Raw genomic sequence first — 24327 nt, forward strand, 5'->3', positions numbered from 1 at the left:
GGAAACAGTTCCTAAAAAAAGCAAAATAAAAGTGTAAAACAGAACGGTGACAGCAGTCATGAGTGATAAGGTATATCACATGGTTTTTCCTTTGGTTTGAAATAATTTTATATATCACTATATGTTTCACTGTTGGATATATTGTAAAGGTTACCATAAATTCAAATGTTCTTGACTTTTGTGAAAACGTTGTCTTTTAATCTGAAAACTTGAGAGCGGAAGTGTAGTATTTTAGCAAGAGAATTGTGATTTTACTCTGTCGTGTTAGAAAGGAAGAATAGAGGGTAGCTTGTAGTAAAGAATAGTTGGATAAAAAGAGGACACTGGTTTTTATTTTTATCATTTTTGTTGCTGCATTATCCCCCCTTTCTAGCCCTTTATCCTGGCTGAAGGTTGAACGGTTAAAATGGAGGCGGACAGATCAGGCGGAGGACCAAACCCGAACTCCGGAGGCGGCGGCGGCGGCATTATTGGAGCGGGGCGCAACCCTAATGGGCCCAAAGCATCACAGTGCCAGGCGACATCAGCAGCCGTGAGTGGAGCCATGGCTGCAGCGGCTACGGCGGCAGCAACGGGGGCCGTCCCCGGGTCGTCGCAGCCTCGGGAGACGCAGGACGGGGACGCGGGATTGACGCTTCCCGGGATCCTGCATTTCATCCAGTACGAGTGGGGACGCTTTCAGGCCGAGAAATACCGCTGGGAGGCTGAGAGGGACGAGCTGAGGGTAAATATGCCTTATCATTAACTTTTTGTTTGTTGCAGAATTCCAGAGTTAAGGTAAGTAACTCAAACTAAGAGCCTTATTTGACTCGTTTTACCAACTGAATGTCAAATAAAACCCACTTTGCTGTCATGTTGTTTCATGACAGCAACATGCTAATGTGCTAACATCCCATTCTCACCCTGCGACTTAAGATGTTTACATTTGGCTGCATAGATGTTATCCAGTGTATATTCTCCATAATGAAGTCAGCCGGGGACCCTTTCATGTAGTGATATTGTTTCTGGGTAGGGCTGGCTTTATTACACAATTAGACACTATACTATTAGAAAACAATGTTCCTATACACCTTATAGATCCATTTGTGTTTACTTATAAACACAATAAGATATTTAAACTGAATAAATGTGTACTTTCATAGGGAAAAATTCGAGTTTAGTTCAAAATTAAGGCAAAAACTGCATTTTAATTTTTTTTTGAAAGCATTGTTTTTTTAAAGGGTCATTTTCTGTCTTGCTGCAAAAATATTTAATCAATAGTGTTTCAATAGCAACATAATCTTAGTTTAACAAAAACATGTCCTAGTGTCTAATTTTTTCCACGGCATTACTTAGTTAACAAACATTTTTTTTAATGAAAAAATAGGTTTTGCCTTATTTTTGGGGAACTGTTTTTGTAGCTTAACTGTCATTCTTTTGTTTGAAAAAACAATTTGTTTTAAATTAAAATTACATTAATTTATCTTCAGTGATGCCCTTTTTATGACCTTTTTTATACAAAAATGTATTGTCTTTATGTTGCTTTGCAAAAAAGAAAGCATAATTGATTTTAGTCTCTACACTATTTATAGGTAATTAGAGAGCAAACCTTATTTATAAGCAAACTCTGAATTCATTTTTAACACGTAAAGTCAGCTTGACTTGTGGTGGTTTAAAAATAGTTATGCAAGCGTTCAGATCTTATGAGTAAAGTTTCATTTTTTAATTAGATTACATAAGTTTTTGTTATCTGGAACAGTGACATGTACAGAATGAGACAGTTTTCTGGTTTATCTGCCTCACATATTGTAGACAGATGTATTTTGAAGTCCTGGTTTTAGTTGATATACTGTTATTTTTGAGTAAAAAGCATCATTCAGTCCTAAACCGGAGCATCCGCTTCTCTATCTTTAGGGTTTTCTAAAATACATCAATATACATTGTTCCTTATGGTTAGACAAGTGGGTGTGCGTTCATAAAGGTCATCAATCTGAGTGTGTAGAATAGCTACTAGAGTTTCTGACTCAGTGGCATAAAAATGCCCTATTGCAGGACATGTGTTCCCTGATGGCCATATTTACTTAAATGCCAACAGCAAAAGAGCGAGGTTGGAGAGTACAGCTCTCCAGAGTGAGTGTATCTGTGAGGCAGAACATTACATGGCTGCGCTTTACTTAATAAATTATTTCACAATTACGTAAGGAGATAAAATGCATGGATAGATATGTTCTCTTCATTTGAAAGTGTTCATCTTTCCCCCCTTTTTTTTATCCCTTATGTTGCTTTTCTTCCCTCAGTTTTTAATTACAGGAGTCTAAACCATATCTGATGGAGTTCTCAAGCTAGGGAGGAAACCACAGAAGACGTATCAGTGGCTTTTTTTTCTCCTCTATTGCGCTTTAATTTTTTTTTTTTTTTTTTTACTTTGCCCTCGACTCGAACAGATGAAGTTATAAATAGTCTGATAAAATATGGATGAACAATAACAAACTGCCCGTGCTCGCTACTTTTTAGAAGAGCGGGAACAGAAAGTCCAGAAAGAACTACTGATTGTTTTGGAAGCTGCACAAGCTTTGGCTCCACGGTTATGAGCCAGCATCATGTGCTGATAGAATGAGAGGCTCGCTGAAGTGTGAGACTGGAAAAAAAAACTGACCTGGCTTATATTCGAACACCCTGAGGCCACAGGCCTTTGGCTTTTGTTGCCAGGACGCTTGCGGAGCTCCGAGCACGCCAGCGACCTATCCCGCTGGATATACGCTGCGCGGTTAACAACATACTGTACGTGCTTGGGGAAATTTGTGTGGTCAGCTCAGGTGCACTTTAATGTTTCCATTTTAATAAGCGGAAGAACTCGTTCAAAGATGCAGCAGAACGATGGAAAGGATTTAAGAAGGATCACAGCAGTGGAGCTTGGTGAATCCTTGTCGTCTTTGACACGAAACAGCCCACTCTCTGTGAGTCTTGAGATGCCACCTGTGGTGGCGTGTCTCCATTGACAGGATAGGAATTAATCCTTCTTCTGTGTAGACCAGGTGGAAGGCGCCGGGTCAAACACGGGACAGAAGACAGGTGGCAGCGAGTGCGTCTGTGGGCACCTCAGACATGAGAACGCGCACTCTGAAAACGAGCTTTCTGTCTTGCATTCCCTCTTTTAACTTGATAACTAAGCAAATTATTTAAAAATAGCTTTCACAGCTGTTTTAATTTTTTTGAAGACACTAATTCATTTCAAATGTAATTCTTTTTGTTTTCTAGTCCAGTCCTTTTCAACAAAATAATACTCTTAGGATGTCTTCCTTTTCTCGAGTGACTGCTCAAGTACGACGCACACACGATAACACACTCACTTAATTCGCTCTGTCCCAGAAAAGTTGTTCTACTTGTTTTCTCATGGATTGTCTCAGAGATGAGTGGATGAAATGATGAAGGGTGGAAAAGAAAAACTGTCCCTATTCTGTAATGAGTTTAAAACGGACTGAGAGAAAAGACCAAAGAAATATAAGCTACGTGGGAATATGAAAAAAATATAATGGAAATGTCAAGGTTTATTAAATAAATTACTTTGTATATGACCATGTTACTGTTACCTTGACTATATCAAATGTCACTCACAAGACTAGCGAATGTGTCTTACGCATCAGCATGTTTTTGTTTGTGCAAATGGAAACATGTCTTACCTACTTTAGCTCATCTCAAAAGCTCAGATGACCTGAAAGCTTTGAGTGTTTAAGTGAGCAGAAAAACTTCATGGGAGCTAACTTAGAATTTGACCCACTGTAGGACACATGCTCAAGTTAACATTAGATTTTACTTTATCCTCACCGAAAAGGAGCACAAATATCAGACAAAAGGAGGAGTTCAAAACAAAATCCAGCTTTTTACAAGATGACCTTTCTAGTTTCAGTTACCTTCATGCATCTAAAGTAAATCGGCTTGACATGGTGTTGCCAAACCTATTAACAAAATAGCCATCATGGATTTGAATCTGCGGGCTTCAAGGGGAACAGAGAAACACAGCATGGCGGACACGCATAGGTCTGATGCTCATCAGGGGGCGAGGGCAGGTTGGAACTCGTCTGCGTGTGGCAGCGCGTGAAAACATGTGTCCCGCTTCCTCACACGGATGCAGAAACATTCTGTGGAGAGGTGGAAATGATGAAATGCAGGGTAATCCTCCAAAATAGATGCATTACATGGTTTATGAACTCTATAAGCGCTTCTTCCTCCCATATTTCATTAGTGTTGCGCCCTACAGTTTAATTTTGAAATGACCTCTCTTAGGGAGTCATTTCATTTTTCAGAGTTACAATGTAAGTGCAAGCTGCGATGCCGTTTTTTTTTTTTTAAGTGTACGTGGGTGCCAATCCATTTATATAACTTAGTCTATTGATGTGCTTTCTTTCTTTCTTTTTTTTTATTGTCTGAGCCTCCCACACCATGCCACTGCCCAGTTATCCCAGCGGCACAACTCTGCTTAGCTTGTACTTTAGCTCAACATGCGAGTCTGATTATATCACAGTGGAATAGCCCACTCTCTGTGAGACGAAATACACATTATTTTCAATAACCTTGCAGCCATCATTTGCCTAAGCTAATCTTAGCAGTTTCCTGCAAATGAACCAGGATTACACGGCAGTAAAACCATTATCTGTGAGGTTTGCTCAGCAGATCGTCCCGTGTCCCGCCAGCCCTCCTTGTTGATCACATGTGTGTCCTCTATTCTTTGATTGACTGTGCTCTGAAGTAGACCAAGCGTCTGCTCCACGAGGTGACTTTTTCTTTTTATCATCAGGCTGTTCTAATTTTACAGAATGGGGCTTGCGTGTCGGAGCAGACTCAGATGCAGGAAGGGGCAAGTAGAGGAGAAATGGGCTGTAAAACAAGCTTGATTAATGCTCCAGAAAGCCAAAGTGGAGAAATGTTAAAATCTTGCAATACAATCTTCCTTAGAATAGAGATAGGTCTGTCTTTTTCATTTTTTTTTGAGTCTACGCAAATGAAGAAAGGTTTTTCTGCCTCAGCAGACAGAGGATGAGATATTTCCTGCCTGTTGAGAACTAAAGTCAACTGTGAAGCAACACCTGCTGCGCCACCGACTGTCAAGTGTGGAATGATGATGACTTAAGAGCTAAACTTGATACCTTTCATCGCTTTTTTTCTCTCTCCCTCTTCTCTTTTAACAAAGTTTTTGATTTCATCGGTCAGAGCAAGGAAAAAAAAAAATCTCTTTCCGCAAGTGAAGAATCTTTTGAGGAAGGAAACTGACGGGAAATGAGGGAAGCAGGATGTGTCTAAAAAGAGGGTGTTTGAGTTTGGCTCATAGGCGCTTTGTTTTTACTTCTCTGCAGATGCGCACTGAGGCTTTGGTTAGGAAAAGCTAAAAATAAGTTCCTCCTGCTCCACAATCCCTCTACTTAGTCCTTGGAGTTTCCAGAAGTGGGTTTTGCTGTATATCACAGATTTCTCTTCACATACTGATTTTTTTGTTTTTTTTTTGCGTCTTTTGTATCATAAAAACATTTTTTTTTTCCTTTAGCATTTGCTAACATTGAACCTTTTGAAAAAAATTGCATATAAGGAAATAACTGTTCAAACTTATGTCTCAGCCATATGGGATTTTTATTTTAGTGGAGGTCTTGGTTTTAAACACGTTTGAGGTTTTTGCTGAGGAAAGGTGATCCCGGTCACCATGGAAACAAGTTATGCAGTACAGTGTAGTGACTGAAATATATATATATGTATTTTAACACGATATACATAATGTAAATCATGTTCAAAATTTCATTTTATGCATTTATTTTGAAAATATGGTTTGTGTTTTGCTGGAAGATGGGATGGTGTTTTTTTTTTTTTTCCATTTACCACTATAAGGCGCAACACTGGAGGTCAGTAACATATGTCAACAGCTTCAAGTCATGAGCCGTTCGCTGAGAAAACTGCAAACTTTTACTGTTTTCTAATAAACATGCCAAGAGGCAAAAGAACATTTTTGCCTCCATCACCGTTTTTTCTGTTGTGTTCCTGCTTTGCTGATACTGCAAAGCTCATCACCTGAAACTCAATCTTCTACAATACGGGTAAAGTTTCAAATTCTGTGTGGAAAAGCTTTGACCAACACGGGATAAAATTTTCAATGAGGCTGGTGCAATTGGTTTGTGCAATAAAAAAATAACAAATAAATAATTCAAAATACAGAAGCTTTTTTTGTTTTTTTGGATCGTTTTGTCCTGATAACGAGAGCCACTATCTCATTATCACGAGAAAACTAAATCTGTTTCATCGCAATAACGAGAAAACAAATTTTTCTCCGGACAGCCACTCAGCCCAACTCCGTCGGCAACAATAATTTTCTATTTTTTATACAATCCTCAGTAAAACAATAACAATTCTTCAGAAAAAATATCAACACAATCAAATGAATCAATTAAAGATAGATCGCTTCTTCTGGTGTTTGCCATTTTCTCATATTCTGCTTTGTTTTTTAGCCCAGGGTTCTGACATTCAACCTGTCATTGGGGGTTTTGGGGAAATAAAGGGGGGGGCATGAGATGGAATTAAGGTGTTTGAGGAGTGTAGATCCATTGATGAATAAAAAAGAAATAAAGTAAACAACAACTTTTGTGGAGTGTTTTCTTCTGTTTTTGTTGTTAACAAAAAAATAAAGAGATTTAAAAAACATGTAAAGTCTCAGCGTCTCAGTGCGGAAAAAAAGAGATGGGCGCTATAGTATATATTTCTTTATCTCGTTAAAACGAGAAAATGATTTAAAAAATAAATAAATAAAGTAGGGCAGGATGTTTTTTGGCTCCCGTACCAAGATCCAAGGACTGACTAAAATCGAACCGCCATGTTTTGAAGGAAAATCTTAAAAAAAAAAAAAATTCCTGTATGTTCTGTCCCTTCTGTATTTATCTTTACAGTTTGTGTCTTTTTTAAAGTAAATTCAGATATTTTTTATTCTCACATCCATAACGGTGAAGCTGAGAGAATGCTCTGTGCAATTCATGATCTTTGAGATTTTAATGAATTTTAGTTTTTGTTAAATATGGCACCACAAAAAGATAGGGTTTGGTAATTTATTTGATTTATTGTTTCAATTCTCCCTGTAGTATCTATTTAGCGTTTTAGAGAAGGTTTCATAGAACTAAGATATACATTGTGTTTTTGCTTAGTATAAAACAATCAATGATTAATTTGGATCTTCAGAAAATAAAAACCCAAATTTCCCTGCTTCAGATGACATCATGTTACCATATCTAAATGAATGCTATGTTTTATTAAGATCACCTAAATAACAATCAATTTTTATATCTGGTTTTTGCTGTTTCCAGTAAGATTTACAAAAGTTACACCAATCCACTTGAACATGTTGTGTAATTTCTGTGTCTTCGTCTCCTTTTGGTGTTTTCAGGCTCAGGTGGCATTTCTACAAGGTGAGAGGAAAGGACAGGAGAACATGAAACAGGATCTGGTTAGGCGGATCAAAATGCTGGAATACGCCCTCAAACAAGAAAGGTTAAAAAAAAAAAAACTTGCAGAGCAAGTCATTTGTTTTGTTCCCCCCTTCTTGTGTACATTTGTGGCTTGCAGGTGCATCGACTTGTAACGTTTTCCTTATATGATCTCTCATGCGTTGCAGATCCAAGTATCAGAAGCTGAAGATAGGCAACGAGCAGAGTCCAGGGGACAAAAAGGCAGAGATGGAGGCGGATCAGCGTATGTTTCAGAGAAGCTGAACATTTTCATGGTTCAGGCCTTTCTGTTGCATCCCTGCTGATTTATCTATTTTCTGTAGTTCCCAACGGACCTGCTGAGTCTGACTCAGAACCGGCCAATCAGATGAGCTGGAAGGAGGGACGTCAGTTACTACGAAAGTAAGACCTTTCAAATACCTGTCCCACGACTCGTGCTGTTTTTTCCTCTGGGTTTGATTAATAAGACTCCCTTCTACAGTTGCATCTATATTTAGTGCTATTTTTCCCCCCTGGATCTGTAGATATCTTGAGGAAGTGGGTTATTCAGACACCATCCTGGACATGCGCTCCAAACGCGTGCGATCCCTGCTGGGTCGCAGCAGCCCAGAGTCTAATGGACCCCCGCCAAGCGAGAGCTGCTCCGAGCCTGAACCTCGAGCAGGCGGAGAGTCCCTGTTAGTCCGACAGATAGAGGAACAGATCAAAAGGTGAGAACTCAGCAGCAGCTTCTGCTGTTCAGACACACTGACATTCATCGATGCACTTCACGTTTTCATCTCTCTTTAAATCAAGGCTCTGCATGTTAAAAAAATAAAAACATCTACCATACTTAAAAATACATTAAAACTTGTTCGACAAAGAACAAAAAATCTGCTGCACAAATAAAACGTGAGAGTTCTTGGATTCAATTAAATTGATAGAACAGGATAATACAAAACTCTGAGAGATACAAGTCTTAAAATATGTTATATTGCAATGAGTAATTTGTTGAGCTAAGTTTTTTTTTATTGAAGGAATTGAGTTAGACCTTTTAACAAGCTTGAAAAAAGAGAAAACCTTTCAGCTTTGAGGTTTTTAAATATGAAAATTGGATTTAAACTGAACCACAATCGTCCAATAAAGTCTGAATTCCCAAAGTGATTACACATGCAGTTTTTACCTCCTAATTGCTTGCTTTCTTTCCAAAAGAAGAAACCAAACTCTTTAGTTTGCATTGGCAATTGTTCGTTTACACAATATTTTCTGCATGAAACACAGGAGGAATCTAGTATATAAACGTACATTAACATTTTTCCCTAAAACCATACTATAAAGAACATGTTAACAAGTCAAGTAAAGTTTTCTTTTTTTTATCCCTTCAAATCACTAAATCTGTTAAATTCTTGATCCTTTATGTTGCTTCTAAATAACTCAGCTGAAGCCGGTGTAAGACTGAGCGGTTCTTCTTCTACGATGTCATTGTCAGTACCAAATACCGATACACTCCAGCAGTGCCCTCTGGTGGTTGTTAGTGGGGAAAATTACAAACACATGGGCTTATTTAAAAAAGAAAATAAAAAAGTTGCACCTAAGTATAAGTTGCACCCCTGGCCAATCTATGCAAAAAAAAAAGATGCATAAAACTTAGTAGCTTAATAAGCTTCTGCCTATTCCTTTTTTTATTGGTTGTCTGTTTCTTTTTTTTTGTATATTGTTTGAATTGGAAAAAAAAGAAAAAAAAAAGAATAAAACTATTTAGTGTGAAAGCAAACATATTTGAACATTTTAACTCAAACCTTTTCTAAGGTGTTTCAACAATTGAATTAAAACAAAACAATGGCTGAATCTGAATTCTTCTCCTACTTTTAGCCCTCCAAACGTAGAAATATGGAGAAATAGTGTCTTCAAATTTGGTCGTCTCTACCACTTGATGATGTCATCAATAGTTGCCGGCTACCTACATTAGCACATAGCTGCCAGCGCTTGGAAAATACATAACAGTTTTATAACTTTAAAAGGTCATGGTAAAACAAAAAGTTATTACTTACATTTAAATGTAAACTTCTGTGCATCAGAGCACACCTACAGAAAGAAATGCATTTCTCCTCTGCGGCACAGCGCAGTGCTGAACACCCAAGTCCCTGTGGTTCCTCCTTAAAAGAACAAGTTCAGACACCGCTACAGCTTCAAATGCCCCTACAATTAGAGAAGTTGGGAGAAGCCATTAGGTTAGAGGAGGAATTCGGATTCGGCCTGCTTATCAGCTTTCAGGCTTGCAAGTGTGATGGTATTATGTAATATTATTTGAGTCTTAAGAAGGGTAATTGAGGTTAATCTGCCATTCCTAGGTATTGTACCAAGTACATAGTTTTGTCCTGAGAGTATTAACTCTGAAAAAAACGCTTGTATTTTATGCATGTGCTTTAAAAGTGCTTTCATTTTGAGGAAAGCTTTAATGTATTTGTAAATACAATATTTATTGCAAATTATATCCACACTAAATAGGAATTAGAATACCTAATGGAAGCGTAAAATGTACTTTCTGGTGGACAAGTTTATGTTGATTATTTATGGTTTTGCAAATGTCATTTCATTTGGTATGAATGTATTTACTTATGGTAACAGGATTAATAATTTAGGTGTAAATTTGTGTTTTGATGAAAACTGTGTTTTTGTCTGTAGGAACGCAGGCAAAGAAAGTTCAAAGGTACGCGTCGGCGGCTCTGTGCTAGACAAGATCCCTTTCCTTCATGGTTGTGAAGACGATGATGAAGATGACAGCGACGAGGAAGATGACTTCCAAGGCATAGCCACCGACTGCATCGACGGTCCTCGAAAGAGTAAAAAGTCTCGTGTAAAGGTCCGATCAGCTATGCGGTTTTTAAATGTATGCTGGCTCTGACTTGGAATGGGTGACTTTTCATACGCTGTCTTGTCCCCGCCCCAGATGAGTTCGGAGCCCATGACCACAGACTTGGACCCCGAAGACGAGGAGGATGAAGACGACTCAGAAGATGCCCTCAGTGAATTTGACTTTCTTGGCTCGGGGGAGGATGGGGAGGGGGCGGGAGAGGCCCGGATCTCTGGGGATGGACGGGAGTTAGGTATGCTGTTGCCATAGCAACACCAGCAGCTCTGCCAGAATCACTGCCAGCAGTGTACCTGTCATTTTTATTCTTTTTTTTTCTGCCTTCCCTTGCTCACCTTTTTACTTCTCATTGTGTGTTGGCATCTCTTCTTGTCAATAAAACCAACCTCTTTTCCCAACCACCTGTCTCTGTCCTGTTTCACGAGCCGTCACCCTGTGACTCTATAGCTGTGTGCCTGTCAACTCTGTCTGTACATGTACTTCCTGTGGTTCAGGGGTCATTTCAAAGGTTATCAAGCATGCCGCCTTTGTTTCCTGTGTGTTTCATATTTCACTATTGAATCATATTTACTCAGTGGCTCTCTGCAATTTCCAAAAGGAAAAAAAAACCTATGAATTGATCTCCTTTGAGAGCATCACAGTTTAAGAGCGTATCTTTGTGCTTGTTTCTGGCTGGGTTTGTTTCATCTGTCCATGTGTTGGCCTCACCGTCCTTCATCCACCTCTCGCCATGACTGGATCTTTTGTTTCTCTCCTCTTGCCGGGTTCAGAGAACCACAGGAACAAGTTACAGGGCATGATCTCGGACTTCCCCCCTAAACCCACCCCACCACCCTCTGTATCGGGACAGGGACGCTCCGGTGAAGGTAAGACCTTGATGTGCTACATTTGCAAAACCAGATAAATACATTAAAGTAAATCGATAGATATACATCCAATCAGAATTTCACATACAGACAACTGGACAAATATTTTCTTTTGTCCACAAGTGAAGAATACTCAAAGCAGTTATTTTATTTTATTTTACCAAAATAAAAATGTTTATACTTTTCCACTTCTGGCCTCTAGGTGGTGCCTTAGGCTTCTCTTCTGACGTCTTCATCATGGATGCTGTTGGGGGAGGCGACATGAACCTGGGCGAACTGGCTGACCTAACTGTCGCCAACGATAACGATCTCTCCATGGATGTAATTACACATCTTCCCCTTGTGTATTGATGCATTTGTATGCATGCTCATTGAAAATGAAACATTTTTTGTTGGGTGTTGCTGTCCCGTCAGATGCAGGACAACAGAGAGGAGTTCAAGAAGACGTGGAACCCCCGTTTCACCCTGCGCAGCCACTTCGACGCCATCCGGGCGTTGACCTTTCACCCCAACCAGGCAGTGCTGCTCACAGCCTCTGAGGATGGCACACTAAAGCTGTGGAATCTCAACAAGGCCATGCATTCTAAAAAGTAGGAGCTTTGCCACCAATACGTTGACATGTCTTGTATTCTGCTCTTTTACAAAAGATGCCTCTTTCCCCAGAAACGCAGCGTTGGATGTTGAGCCCATCTACACATTCAGAGCACACTGGTGAGTTCAGTCTGAGGCAAACATTTATTCCACACATTCACAAGCTAAATTCATTCAACACTCTCTTTGTGTAGTGGACCTGTTCTCTCACTGACCATGAGTGAGGATGGAGAGTCCTGCTACAGTGGAGGCTTGGATGGAACCGTCAGGTGCTGGAAGATGCCCGACCTCAATGTCGACCCCTACGACAACTACGGTTAGTCTGTACCTGCTGCTAAGCATTTCTCATAAATGTACGAGTCCCAAAAGTCGGAACTAAAATCCACAGCGAGGTCACATTTCAGACTTCCTGAGGATTTTAGAACTTCACCCATCTTTTTAGTATAGCTTTTTTATTGTTTCTGTATGTCCACAATTTAATTTGATTGTACTTGCGGGATGTGTATATGTACTGGGTTTTTAATGTGTTTTTATTTATTTTTTATTATCATTTCTATTTTAACTACTACGTTTTTGTCTAACTGTTATTTATTTTAGTTTGGAAAGCACTTTGAGATGCCTTGTAGCAGGAAAAGTGCTCTTCAAATAAAGCTGAATTAGAATTTTGAGAAATACATTTCTAAAGTTTTGTAAAATTCATTTCTTCATCCAGATCCTAGCATCGAGAGCAGCGTACTAACAGGCCACGAGGACAGCGTGTGGGGTCTGACGTATTCCACCGTCCACCATCGCCTCGCTTCCTGTTCAGCCGACGGCACCATTCGCATCTGGGATCCGCAGAACTCATCTCCTTGTGTGTCCGTCTTCAATAAAGAGAGAGGTAAGCTGTGACGAAGCCCAGAGCTCAACAGGAAAACCAAAACGATTTCAGAAGATTTAAAAAAAAGTTTAAAATAGGAGAACAGTTAGTTTCTAAAAATTCTCAGAAAACAAACTAGGAAAATAGCAACATTTTGGATTAGGAAATAGTTTATTTCAAGCGATCTAAAATAAAAATAAAACAAAATAAGATACCATGAATATATATCTACTTAGAGATATAGATCACACTTGGGATAATTAGTCAGGAATTTTGGAAAACAAAAAACAAAGTCTAAAACAAGTTTGGGAAATACATATTTTAGCGAGCACTCTGAACCATAAAACAAAAGTGATGCTATGTAAGAAAGACTCGTATCAGCAAACATATTACAATTACCTAGAACAAAAGGGTTTCTATTACACTTATAACAGAAATAATCTTAAAGTGATCCTTCTCAAACACAAGACGTTTATATATTTTTTAAATTATTGAGACAAAAAATGATAGGAAATTCACTTTTAATTTTGAAAAGGGTGTTCCCTGCTAATAGAAATCCAAGTAGGAAACCGATCATTATTTTATTTTGCGATGGGGACTGACATGAATTTTCTACAACAACGAGCAATTTTCTGTTTTAGCATGATTTTATGTCTAGTGTGTGAATACAACATGGAAGAATAAAGATAGTGTCATATAGGTGTGGTTGTGCTGATTAAAATGATACCAAATAAACAAGCAGGTAGTCTTTCAAATTCAAGATTGGTAAATTCCAAAATAGATAAAAACAGAGTTTTAGGCCCAAATCTCCATAGGGTTGAAAATAAATGTTCTAAATGCACAATTTTGTGTGTGATTTCCTATTGTGATTATTTGCAGATAATAAGTGGTTGGCAAATCCTTTAACTTAAAAAAAAAAAAGAATCGCATTTAATTTTTTTTCCAAGTTTGCAATTCATTTTTTTTTTTTTTTTTTTTTTTTTATCGATTCCCGGCCCTGGAAAAAAATACTAAATAAACAATGGATTGAATTTTTTTTTTGTCTTTTTAAGTATCCTATTTCTACTAGAACTCACATTCATTCTGCTTCGTCTCGGTGCATGCACTACTTGTTATCACACTTGTTTGCTGTCACGTGTTCAAAGTATTATGTTCTGTCAAAAACGTAACAGCATTTGTGTTTATAAAGAGTAGACCTCTTACCCTATGGTCTAATTATGTCTTGACTTCTATCAGAACACGGCACGCCCACATCAGTGGCTTTTGTGGCGACCGATCCCAACCAGGTGGTGGCGTCATTCGACGGCGGTGAGACTCTTGTCTTTGACCTCAACACAGAGCAGAGCGTCATCGCTCTGGAGACGCAAACAAAAGATGGTACGCTCCGGATGCGCTGACCTTTAAACCTCAACAGTGTTCTTAACTAGAAAGGATATGATAACAAGTTAACCTTCGTAAATCATTTTGTTTTGCAGGCAGCGAGCTGATTAACCGCGTCGCCAGCCACCCTGCTGAACCGGTTTCTATTACTGCACATGAGGACCGCACCATCCGCTTCCTTGACAACAAAACCGGTAAAGGCTGAATATGTTCACCTCATTCAGTCATTCCATCTTTTTTTTTTCCAGCAAGGAAACCGTTTTTTGTGTTTGTGTAGGTAAAGTTGTTCACTCAATGGTGGCTCACCTGGATGCGGTCACCTGCCTCACCACGGACCCTAAAGGCACTTACCTCATTTCTGGCAGTGAGTATTTCTGTGTATTTACTAAATATATATATTTAACAGCTTCCTTTTGCTTTGATGGTATTCTAGTGGTTTTCTCCAAACACCCTGCTCTTTTGCCCCTACAGGCCACGACTGCTCTGTGCGCCTGTGGATGCTGGACAACAGGACGTGCGTGCAGGAGATCACCGCCCACAGGAAGAAGCACGACGAGGCCATTCACGACGTGGCCTTCCACTCCTCACAGCCCTTCATTGCCAGCGCTGGCGCCGATGCACTTGCCAAGATCTTCGTGTGACGGCTCTGTTGTGATTCTGGTGAGATCACAGATTTCAAGGAAAAACAAACAAAAAGGGAAGCATCCTTTGAATTTGTCGGACATTTTGAGTTTCCACAAACAGGTTTCAGTTCATCAAGGGCAGCCAAGTTGTGAAAATCAATTAGCTGTGGTTAAAATGCAGAGAAAATGGATTTCTCTTTCACTAAAACACGCTTACATATGTCCATACAACGAGAAATTTCTGTCACATCCTTTCTCCTAAAAACAGAGATTCAAAATGGTATTTATTAGTTTTTTTGGGTAGGTACAAATTTCCATGCCCGAAATTCTCTGTAGATTTTGCTGCATAATAATTTCCTGCACTGAATGTTCTCTTTATCCTACAAAAGACACATTTTTATCTTGTGATAAGTCTCTGAAAGTATTTTTCTGGTGACTAACGAGGCCTACAAAACAATGGTGCTCCCTAATGAGTAGTATTAAGATTTTTATTTAAAAAAATGCAATTATTTATGCTAAAAAAATATTAATTATTTTGAAGCTTTAATAAGCGTTTTGAGAAAAGGTCAAATGCACTAAATATTTTAAAGTAACAAAACAGTAATATCCAAGATTCAAATGAATTGTGAAGTATTTAAAACTCAACATGAATCTAACTGTATTTATTTATTTATTTATTTCGTAGGCGATATGCACATCAAAATCATTACTAGGAAGTATTCAACCATTAAAATTAGTTTCACTTTGAGTTAACAAAAAACAACATTTATTGTTTATTTTGCATATTTAATCATTTCCTCCTAATTTTTAATCTATTTACCCATAAACCCAAACAACACGCTTGTCTGTCCAAACCATTGACTGTATATGACGGCTGGACCGAGTAAGCGTGATGTCACCCATAGAAAATGGCTCACTTCCTACTCCAATGAAATGAAGTCGTTTGCCATTTTTTTGCATTACGGACGTCGCCATGTTGGAACCAGATATTGTCAGTAAGCTGTTATTGGTGATCTGAGTCTACGTTTCTATGGCAACCACTCTCGTCAATCAGGAGGGAGCATGTTGGTACGCTACACCCCTACGACATGACATGCTTTTGTATGGCCATCTGATAGACCAGTTTATAACTTCAAAAGCTTGCACTAAAGAAAAAAAATGTTATTATTAAAGGATTAGTCGGAGCATGTTTAAAAGGTGTCAGAGCAAGAATGTTATTCTGACAAATGTAATAGCTGTTTATTTCTCAATAGAAGTCTGTTGGATTTTGGCTTCTTGGAACCAGCAGGTAGTTCCTGTTTGGAACTTCATGGTGGATTCCAGTTCTCATATACAGTCAGTGGTGAACAGCACACAGTGGGGTGATAGTAACAGAATTCCCCTCAGCAGAGCCTGAATGGAGAAGCTCACGTTACAATAGAAAAGCCCTGACCTGCTTCCTTTTTAATGTTGCCACCTGACTTTTGCACGAAGCATCTTTAGTGTCTCGTGTGAAGCGCTTCTGGTCTAACTTTTATTTACCTCCCCCTTTTTTTTTTTTAAACAGTTTTCCAACTACAACTACTACAGAGACGACAGTGGACCAGCTTTGTGTGCTCCCCCTCTCATGCACAAAGACGCACACAGACAGACTCACACATGCTCGTCCTGCACCCCACTGGCTGGGTCATCAGCACAGGACCCCACAGTTCTCCATCAATCTTGTAATACTAATCGCATCTTGTTATGCTTATTTTTTTTAATATAACTTTAACGATCTTTGCTGCTCTGTTTTCAATTAATCACATTTCAAGTAACACTTTTCTACACTACTTATATTATGTCCGGCTATTTTCCTAGTTTGTTTTTTTTGCTAACATTTACTACAAAGCACTTGTACATGTGTATTTGCTTCAGCTGCTGACACTACCAACACTTTTGCTTAATAAGGAACCACCGCATACGATGCATGAGGTCGTTGCATTTTCTTTACAGTAACTTGTGCCTAATAAAAACATGAAGGCATCAAACGAACCGCTAGCAGTGCCCAGTGTGTTTGCATTGGGAAACAGTGTGTAACATTCCAAAGACTCCAGATAATGTGTGAGTGTTTGTGTGTGTGCTGCATTTACTGACTTTATATTTGGTTTTTGGGAGACACTAGCTAACCAGAGTGAACCGAAAAGCTTTAATTTTATATGTGTTTACAAGAAAGTTGGTCTTATTGTACATCTGAGCAGCTTCCCCTCATGATTCTTCCTGTGTTTGCGAGTTGGATTAAAAATTTGCCGTGCTCTAGAAGATAAAAGGAAGTCCCACGAGTGCGAATCATTTCCACCGGCGCTCTGGAACCACTGTAAGCAGCTTCACACAGATCACAGGAGCTCAGTGCAGGCCGGCCTGAAAGCGCTGACACTGATTCTGTCATTTGGTGCTTTTAACTGTAAAGTGTGTGTGTGGATTAGTGTGTGTGTAGATGCACTTGTTCAAACGCGGTGCTATGACAGGCCCTGTCCGTCTTGATCCAGAATCAGGGACCAGTTTTAGTGTGTTTGTCTGAGAAGGAGAGGCTCGTTCATGTTAAAATTTCCGATTTTCTTGTGGCGTTCTTGTCATAAACCGTGCTCACATTTCAGCATTCACAGTCTCTGCTCTGGTATTGATCCAAAGGATGTAATTGGTGTTGACTTTGAATGTTCTCAGCTTGATAAGCAAGATGGCGCTTTTGAATTGAGCAAGTTTGTTGGACTGTGGTTTGATCCTCATGACACAAAGCTTTCAAACAGACATGCTGTGAAAACAGATTTTCTACCACAAACTTTTTTGGCAATAGTGACACAACAAAGCATCATATCTGCCACCATTTTTTTTTTTTTACCAAGCACTTGCTTTTTTAATTCTTTCATTCAGCTGTATGGATATCTGCATATGAATCTGTAGAATTAATAGTCCTAATGATTTTCACACACTTGGACTGAAGATTGTCCACCATCTTCATGTTGGCTGCTGTGGAGAGTGTGGCCCTCTAGAGGCAAAAGTTATGCACTGCAGCCGATGGTTTCCTAGATTGCCTTTATGCAATAACAGCAGGACACCCCCTGGTTTTTGTTTGTATAAATGTTGTCTTTTTAATAACCAACTTTTTTGCTACTATGAGAAACTCTGATGAAATAAATAGTGGAACTTTCTGGTAGAACAGATTAACGTTTGAATAGTCCAGAGCCCAGTGCTCCTTCACCGACATTCATTCTTCATCTGTAAATATTCTGAAAGCAGGGTGGCACTCCGGAGCTGGATCAGACACCTCACTGCTGTCGCTTTGTCAAAGAAAAACAACCGGGTGCCACTACATCATTGCAGGTCATATAGTCTTGCTTTATATATATATATTTTTTGTTCTGCTTTTGGCTCCTAATTGCACTACATCTGAAAGTGGTTGAGGAGTGGATAAACAGGGTGCAAAAACAATGTTTTGTATGTCTTTTTTTTTTTAAGGTTACTGATGGCCAGTTTTTTCCTCCATACACAACAAAATATAGTTTGGCCTCTCTGAGGAAAATAAACGACAAATCACTTTAGTTAAATCAGTATTTTGCATAAAAGAACATTAAATGAGTTTGTAGATGATCACAGTTGCCATTACATGCTGTAAATGTCTCATTTTTTTCTCCTTGCATTTCTTTATTTAATCATGTGTATGATTATTAAGATGTGATTATACTGTAGAGTCAGAAGTAAGTCATTCTTCCTTGCTAGGCTCACAACTTGGTTGTAATCAATAAAGGCAATGTAAAACTTGTAAAAAAAAAAAAAGAAATAAAATGGGTAAAACAAAAAATTAAAAAAAAAAAGTTACCAGTCAGAGGCCAAGGTAAAGGACTCTAGTTTCTTTGTGTTTTTTTATTTTTTTAAATCAGCAATTTATCACTGTGTGATATTTTGTACATCATATTAAGCCGTATTCAAACGATTTTCCTCTAACTACAAGGGATAAGAGACCTGCTTTCTATTGATTTTGTTTTATTATATATTTTTGAACTGCATTCTAGCTTGTATCAAATGACTTTTGTTTACGGGTCCCCTGTTGTACGTCATTCAGGAAGAAATTACAAAAAATAAAAATTTTGTACAGTGAAGTGGGAGTTGTCATTGTTCATGTGTTGTTGGCTACAAAATGATGCTTTCAGGTTATGGTTATTTTGACTCAAAGCTTTATATATTGGTCAGACTTGAGCCCAATCCGAATTCTTCCCTTCTCCCTACCCCTCCATTTGAAGAGGCATTTGTAGTGGAATTGGTGTCCGAAATATTTTATTTTTAAGATCCCACCCTCCAAGTGGAGGGATACAAAGCCATTCGTTGCAAGGGTAAACCACGTCGCGCTGTGCTGCGGAGGAGAAGCGCATTTCTGCATGTGGGTGTGCTCTGATGTACAGAAGTTTACATTTAAATGTAAGTAATGAGTTTTTTCAAGTTAAAAAAGTGATGTTACGTATATTAGCTCTATGCTAACGCTAGCTAACTGGTGACTATTGATGATGTCATCGAGAAAAGTGACATCCAAATTATGAGACACTATTTTTTTTTTCAAAACTCTCAATTTGGAGGAATAAATGTAATGGTAGGTAGAAGGGAAGAATTTGATTGGACCTTAGTTTCATGTACAGCAGTTAACAACCCATAAGTTGCAGTGAAAGCTGAAGTTAGATGCTATTTTTTTTAATTAAACTTTGTCCGATTCTACCGATTAAGTTAAACAAATATTAATTCATAGTCTTAAATCCTAATTGTCACTAAATAATCATTCATATTTTATAATCTATTTCCAGAACCTGCTGTATCCCTTTCAGGGTAATAAGGCTGCTGGAACTAACCCAGCTACTGTTGGGCGAAGGCGGGGAACTCCTTGGACAGGTTGCAAGGCATGACCTCAAACTCACACCTATGGGCAATTTAGAGTCACCAATTAACCTATGAAGCATGCTTTTGGACTGGGAGGAAGCTGGAATGCCAGGAGAAAACCCACACATGCATGAGGAGAACATGGAATCTCCACAAAGATCAGAACGAGGTTTGAGCCAGGGCCTTTTTGCTGTGAGGTGAGGGCGCTGAACACTGCCTCACAGAGAACCCCATTATTATACACAAAAATTAATTTGGTTTCATATGATTTTAGTTCAAAATTGATGTTTAAAAAACAAAAAAAAATGTGTTTAAAGTTACGAGTTAGCTGGAGAAACTTAATGAAAAATGTACCTTTTACTAAATAAGTCACAATACTGCCCTCTTGTGGTAAGAGGGGGAAGACAGCTTGAAAAATATATATATATTTTTTTATTTTCCGCAAATTCAAACATGAGCAATTTTTTTTCTCGAGGATAAAATATTTTTTAAACTTTGACCAACTCTAGAATGTAGAGTTTCAAACATCCACGTGTCCACATAGAAGTGAAGTTAAAAAAACAAACTCTTTTCTGTGTGTGTTATTAGTATTGTAGCAGACAGGGAGATTATTTTTAAGGAGCCACAGTCACGCCGATGTGGTTCCCCCGTCTAATTTGCTATTCACTGTAGCGTATCACACCTCCTACCCCTCCCAGCCCACTAGGTCTTTTTACTGAAACCTGACAAAAGAAATGAGCCTATAAACAACTCCACAGAGAGGTGTGGTTCCCCTGCTGTCCTGCAGGGGTGCGGCTGCTAAACATGCAAAAGGAAGGCAACACACACACACACACACACACACAAAAAGTCCAAAAAGTTCTGCAGAAAGACTGAAAGTGGCTGATGAAGTTTGGAGGGAAGTGATGGAAGTGTGAAGCTGCCCCCCTCAGGCAGTGTAAGAGGATCTGTGCTGACCTCGTGTACGAGGAGAACAAACAAGTCAAACAGCTCTAAATCAAGGAAGGAGGGAGAGGATGATGAAAGGGAGGAGCGAGAAGCTCTGGAGAATGGAGTGAGAAGGTGGGACCGGCCGGGAGCCTATTGGCTGCAGGAGGTGTCAGTCATGTCATTTCCTCCTCAGCTATGGTGAGAACTCAGAGGTAGAGGGCAGGAGGGAGTGCAGAGGGAGGTTCCCACACACTGTTCTGCCTGCCTGCCCGTGCCTTCTCTCTAAAAAGTGCACTGGGGTTGAAACTGAAACAGGGCAAGACTTGTAAAAGGAGTGCAGTCTGTCTCTCTCTCTCATTCTCACGGTTTCCTGTTTACGGAGGCCATTTTGTTACTCAGCCCTGGGAGTACAGCACAACAAAGTTGGTTGCTTTTGTTTTTCTTTTTTTTCCCCTCCTCTCCCGACTTTACGACCAGGGAGTTTCATAACCAAGTTTGGACTCTGCAGAGCGACGTCTTTGGACTGAAGAGCTGGAGGCGTGAGGAGGTGGAGCAGGCAGGAGGACAGTTTTGTCCCTCGCTGTGACATTTTTCCCGTCTCTCACACAAACTCTGCTCATGGCACTTCACACCCAGACTGTCAGAGACGCCTGACAACAAGGAAAGAAGTGTCAGAGAGGAGGTAAAGGGACTTCCTGGATGAGGATCCTCTGGAAGGGGTTCGACTCCAGCCTTGTCTGCTTCCTTTGCTCCACAGTTTGAATGAGTGTGACTTTGCTGGGATCCGCACACAGCACCTGAAAAGGATCAGCCCACACTTCAAATGGCTAATGCCGGCCCCTGCTGTACCCCAGGGGTATCTACTTCAGTCTTTTTTCCTCCTGGGAGCCCCTTGTCACCAAGCCCCCCCATACCAGTCCCTCAAATGGTTGGGTTTTCCACAGTGGACCCTACGTTGCATTGCCCTAGTGACCCTGTGATTCCCTCACTGCCTCCTGCCCCACCGGGGGTGTCCTTCATCATCCAGATTGGTCTGACCCGAGAATCTGTCCTGATGCCCCAGAGCGCTGATCTGGCTTACGTGAAGCAAATTGCCTGCTCCATCGTTGACACAAAGGTAAGGGACGCTCAGACAGGTGAGGGTGGCGTGTCTCACGTTTTCCCCAAATGGAGAAAGAATGAGGGCCAGGGGCCCTCACCCCCATGGATTCCTATGGTTCTTGGTGTCCTTGAATTCTCGGAAAAAGCCCCATTCATGAAGGTAAATGAAAGGAGGGTAAAAACATGTCAGGAGCTGTCACACGACTGTCAAGAAAGCAAGAAAACTCCACTAATAAGAGTACTTTATTTCAGTACTCAAAGGGTTTTGATGATCCTCATCTTGCTCAGATGAGCTGTAATTTTTACAGAATCACATCAGTTGTTTCAGTTTATTAGAGCAGGCGAAATATTTATGTAACTTCACACGAATTTTACGTTTCTCTGTATTTTTATCAGCCTAACAAGGGGAACTAGTGTTTCTTTAGTAAAAGGAAGTTGATAGTGACTTTAGGAGGAATGTTGTTGTTGTTTGTCCTTTAAGAGATTAGTATGGAAAATACCTTTTGTCAATTGGGTTGCAAGTAAGAGAACAAATAATTCTAACACATAAAGATGGTACTTAGAGGTGAAAAACTATAAATAGTGCTGGGCGATATGACGCTACATATCTTGTGGGTGATAGAAAAGTGTCTATTGTGCCATTTGTCTTCTATTATTTATAGCTGTTTATTTTTATTGCTGAACTTTAGTGCAAAACAGTTTTCCTACTAAGAAACTTGTGCAGTTAAAACATGTTTCTCAGCTATTCAGTTACAAGATACCTTATAAAATAAAGTCAGAGAAACATAAGTGATGACATTTTTGTCCATTTTTGTTCAGAGAATAACTGAAAATATACTTTACTGTGGTATATCGTGATACAAAATAATCTATATCATGATACAATTGTTTCCATATCGCTTAGCACCATGGATAAATGTACACTGAAAAAGGTAGTTCTGTAATTTATTACACTTGAAATTATTAGTTTTCATCGAATTAAAAATTTTGAGTTGATGGTTTACTCGACAGAAAAATGTAATTTGATAAAAAATGTAACGAACTACAAAACTTTAGTTAATTGATCCAAGGTTTCATTTTTTATAGTGTACAGAAAACACATGACAGTTCAAAGTAGACTGCATTATTTCCCTAAACTACAACAAACACCCTAAACAGAATTAGAAAAGTGGTGTATTACAGGAACATTTCCCCACATTTTTCAGCGTGAGCTCTTGTTATCCATTTATGAGTGAAACGATAATCCATCTAAAAATTGCTACAGAGGGAATAGTATTATTATTATTTTTTATATAAGCTTTATTTCCCCACTTTAGTTTATGTTTTCTGAACATATGTATGTAATTCATTTTTTTAAGTCACATTTTTTGGTCCTATTTACCAGATAAAATCATCCAGGTTTTATTTGGTAGAATTTTGTTTATAGCTCCCAGATTTTTTAATTATTTTGTTTTTTAAAAGCAGGTATGTGTTGCCTGCATGACCAAACTGACCAAATGGTCAATCCTCTAATCCATAGGTCAAGTCATTTCAATAATGCTCACTTTGTGTGTTTTCGACCTATTTGAAGAGAATATAAGGATGGCCATGATAAAGAAAAACACAGCATTTGCTCATCGTCTTGTAGTGTTTTCATGCTATCCAGTGCCAGAGCATTCATGCTTCATATCTTCTACACTTGGATCGTTTGTGATTGCTCTCTGGCTGACACATGTCTTGCATTGTCATCCTGCTTTCAATTTACCAGACATTAACTCTATTATTAGCTCTCATTATGACACTGTACTGTTGCTCATCTAATAGATGAATGATAAAATGATACAAGAGGTGTGTAGCAGTCCTGAAACAGTAATATTGGCCGGTAATTAGTAATGTATTACAACTGGAAAGTGACCAGCACAGCCCTGAAGATAAGTGAGAGTAAACACACTCCTATAACAGTATGAACTCCTTCTTGAATTATGGTAAAAGGAGCTTTATTATTTGGTTCCCAATGTGGAGTGTCGTCATGGTAGCGACATTTTCTCTGAAACAGGAAGTGTAGAATTTTATTGGTCTTTATTTGAAGGCTGACACCACACGTGTGGCTCCATCTGCTCCCTCTCTTGAGGTGATACAGTGATTCAGGTAATATGGCTTTATCTGTCAGCTCGGCTGGGAGGCGCTAATCAGTTACTTTTTCCACAGGCTGCAGATATTTCAACATTTCCAGGAAGTACTTCCATCCGGCTCACACGCTCTCCCACTGTAATTATTTTTTCTTTGCACAAAGACTTTTGTTTTCTCGTTAAATAAATAGCAGCATAAACAGGACCGGCCTTCCCTGTGGTGTTGTGTTTTAGCAGTGCACCTGATGCTGAGCGGCCGTACACTCGTCAGACGAGGACGACAGGTTATTCTGTGGCACGCTTCTAGACGACTCGCTATTTTCCGCCAATATAAAGTCAATTGTTGACCTTTGGTTAGTGTAAATAAACCCGTCACAAACATCTTCCTCAAATCTCCTTCTTTTGTGCCTTTTTACGTCGAACAACAGGATGTGTTTATTCTTTAAGTCGTTCAAATATCTTCTCTCTGTATAATACTGCAACACTGGAATTCAGTAAATCAATAAGCTTTAATCATCAAGTAGTTGTGCAGATTGTGTGGCCATGGAAATCAAGAGTGCTAACTATTCTTTTTAAAGGACTTTCTTAGTGTTTTGAGGATGTGTTTTGTGCAATGTGAAGATGGAGCTTTTCTGTTCATCGCTTGAAAATCTATTAATATAATTACATAATAATGTTACCAC

At 39.1% G+C, this 24327-nt stretch overlaps 2 protein-coding genes across 2 annotated transcripts in view; both read left to right on the forward strand.

The window, feature by feature from the left end:
* Positions 1 to 207: 207 nt before the first annotated feature.
* On the forward strand, positions 208 to 18739 carry strn4 (striatin, calmodulin binding protein 4). Its single transcript, XM_024277274.2, has 18 exons — positions 208 to 724; positions 7394 to 7497; positions 7622 to 7698; positions 7778 to 7856; positions 7979 to 8164; positions 10119 to 10296; positions 10384 to 10540; positions 11076 to 11171; positions 11374 to 11492; positions 11586 to 11761; positions 11835 to 11882; positions 11957 to 12078; positions 12475 to 12642; positions 13858 to 13998; positions 14097 to 14195; positions 14279 to 14365; positions 14473 to 14661; positions 16171 to 18739. The coding sequence occupies exons 1-17, from the start codon at positions 407 to 409 to the stop codon at positions 14640 to 14642; spliced, it is 2325 nt and encodes a 774-aa protein (XP_024133042.1). The 5' UTR covers positions 208 to 406; the 3' UTR covers positions 14643 to 14661; positions 16171 to 18739.
* A 1654-nt stretch (positions 18740 to 20393) lies between these two features.
* The window catches only part of prkd2 (protein kinase D2), a 40386-nt gene continuing 36452 nt past the window's right edge, over positions 20394 to 24327 (forward strand). Inside the window, exon 1 of the mRNA XM_024277909.2 lies at positions 20394 to 21552. Coding sequence (XP_024133677.1) covers positions 21259 to 21552 — 294 coding nt within the window. The 5' untranslated portion in view covers positions 20394 to 21258. The remainder of the gene's footprint in view (positions 21553 to 24327) is intronic.

The sequence above is a fragment of the Oryzias melastigma genome, linkage group LG13 (assembly GCF_002922805.2).
Source record: "Oryzias melastigma strain HK-1 linkage group LG13, ASM292280v2, whole genome shotgun sequence".
NCBI lineage: Eukaryota > Metazoa > Chordata > Actinopteri > Beloniformes > Adrianichthyidae > Oryzias > Oryzias melastigma.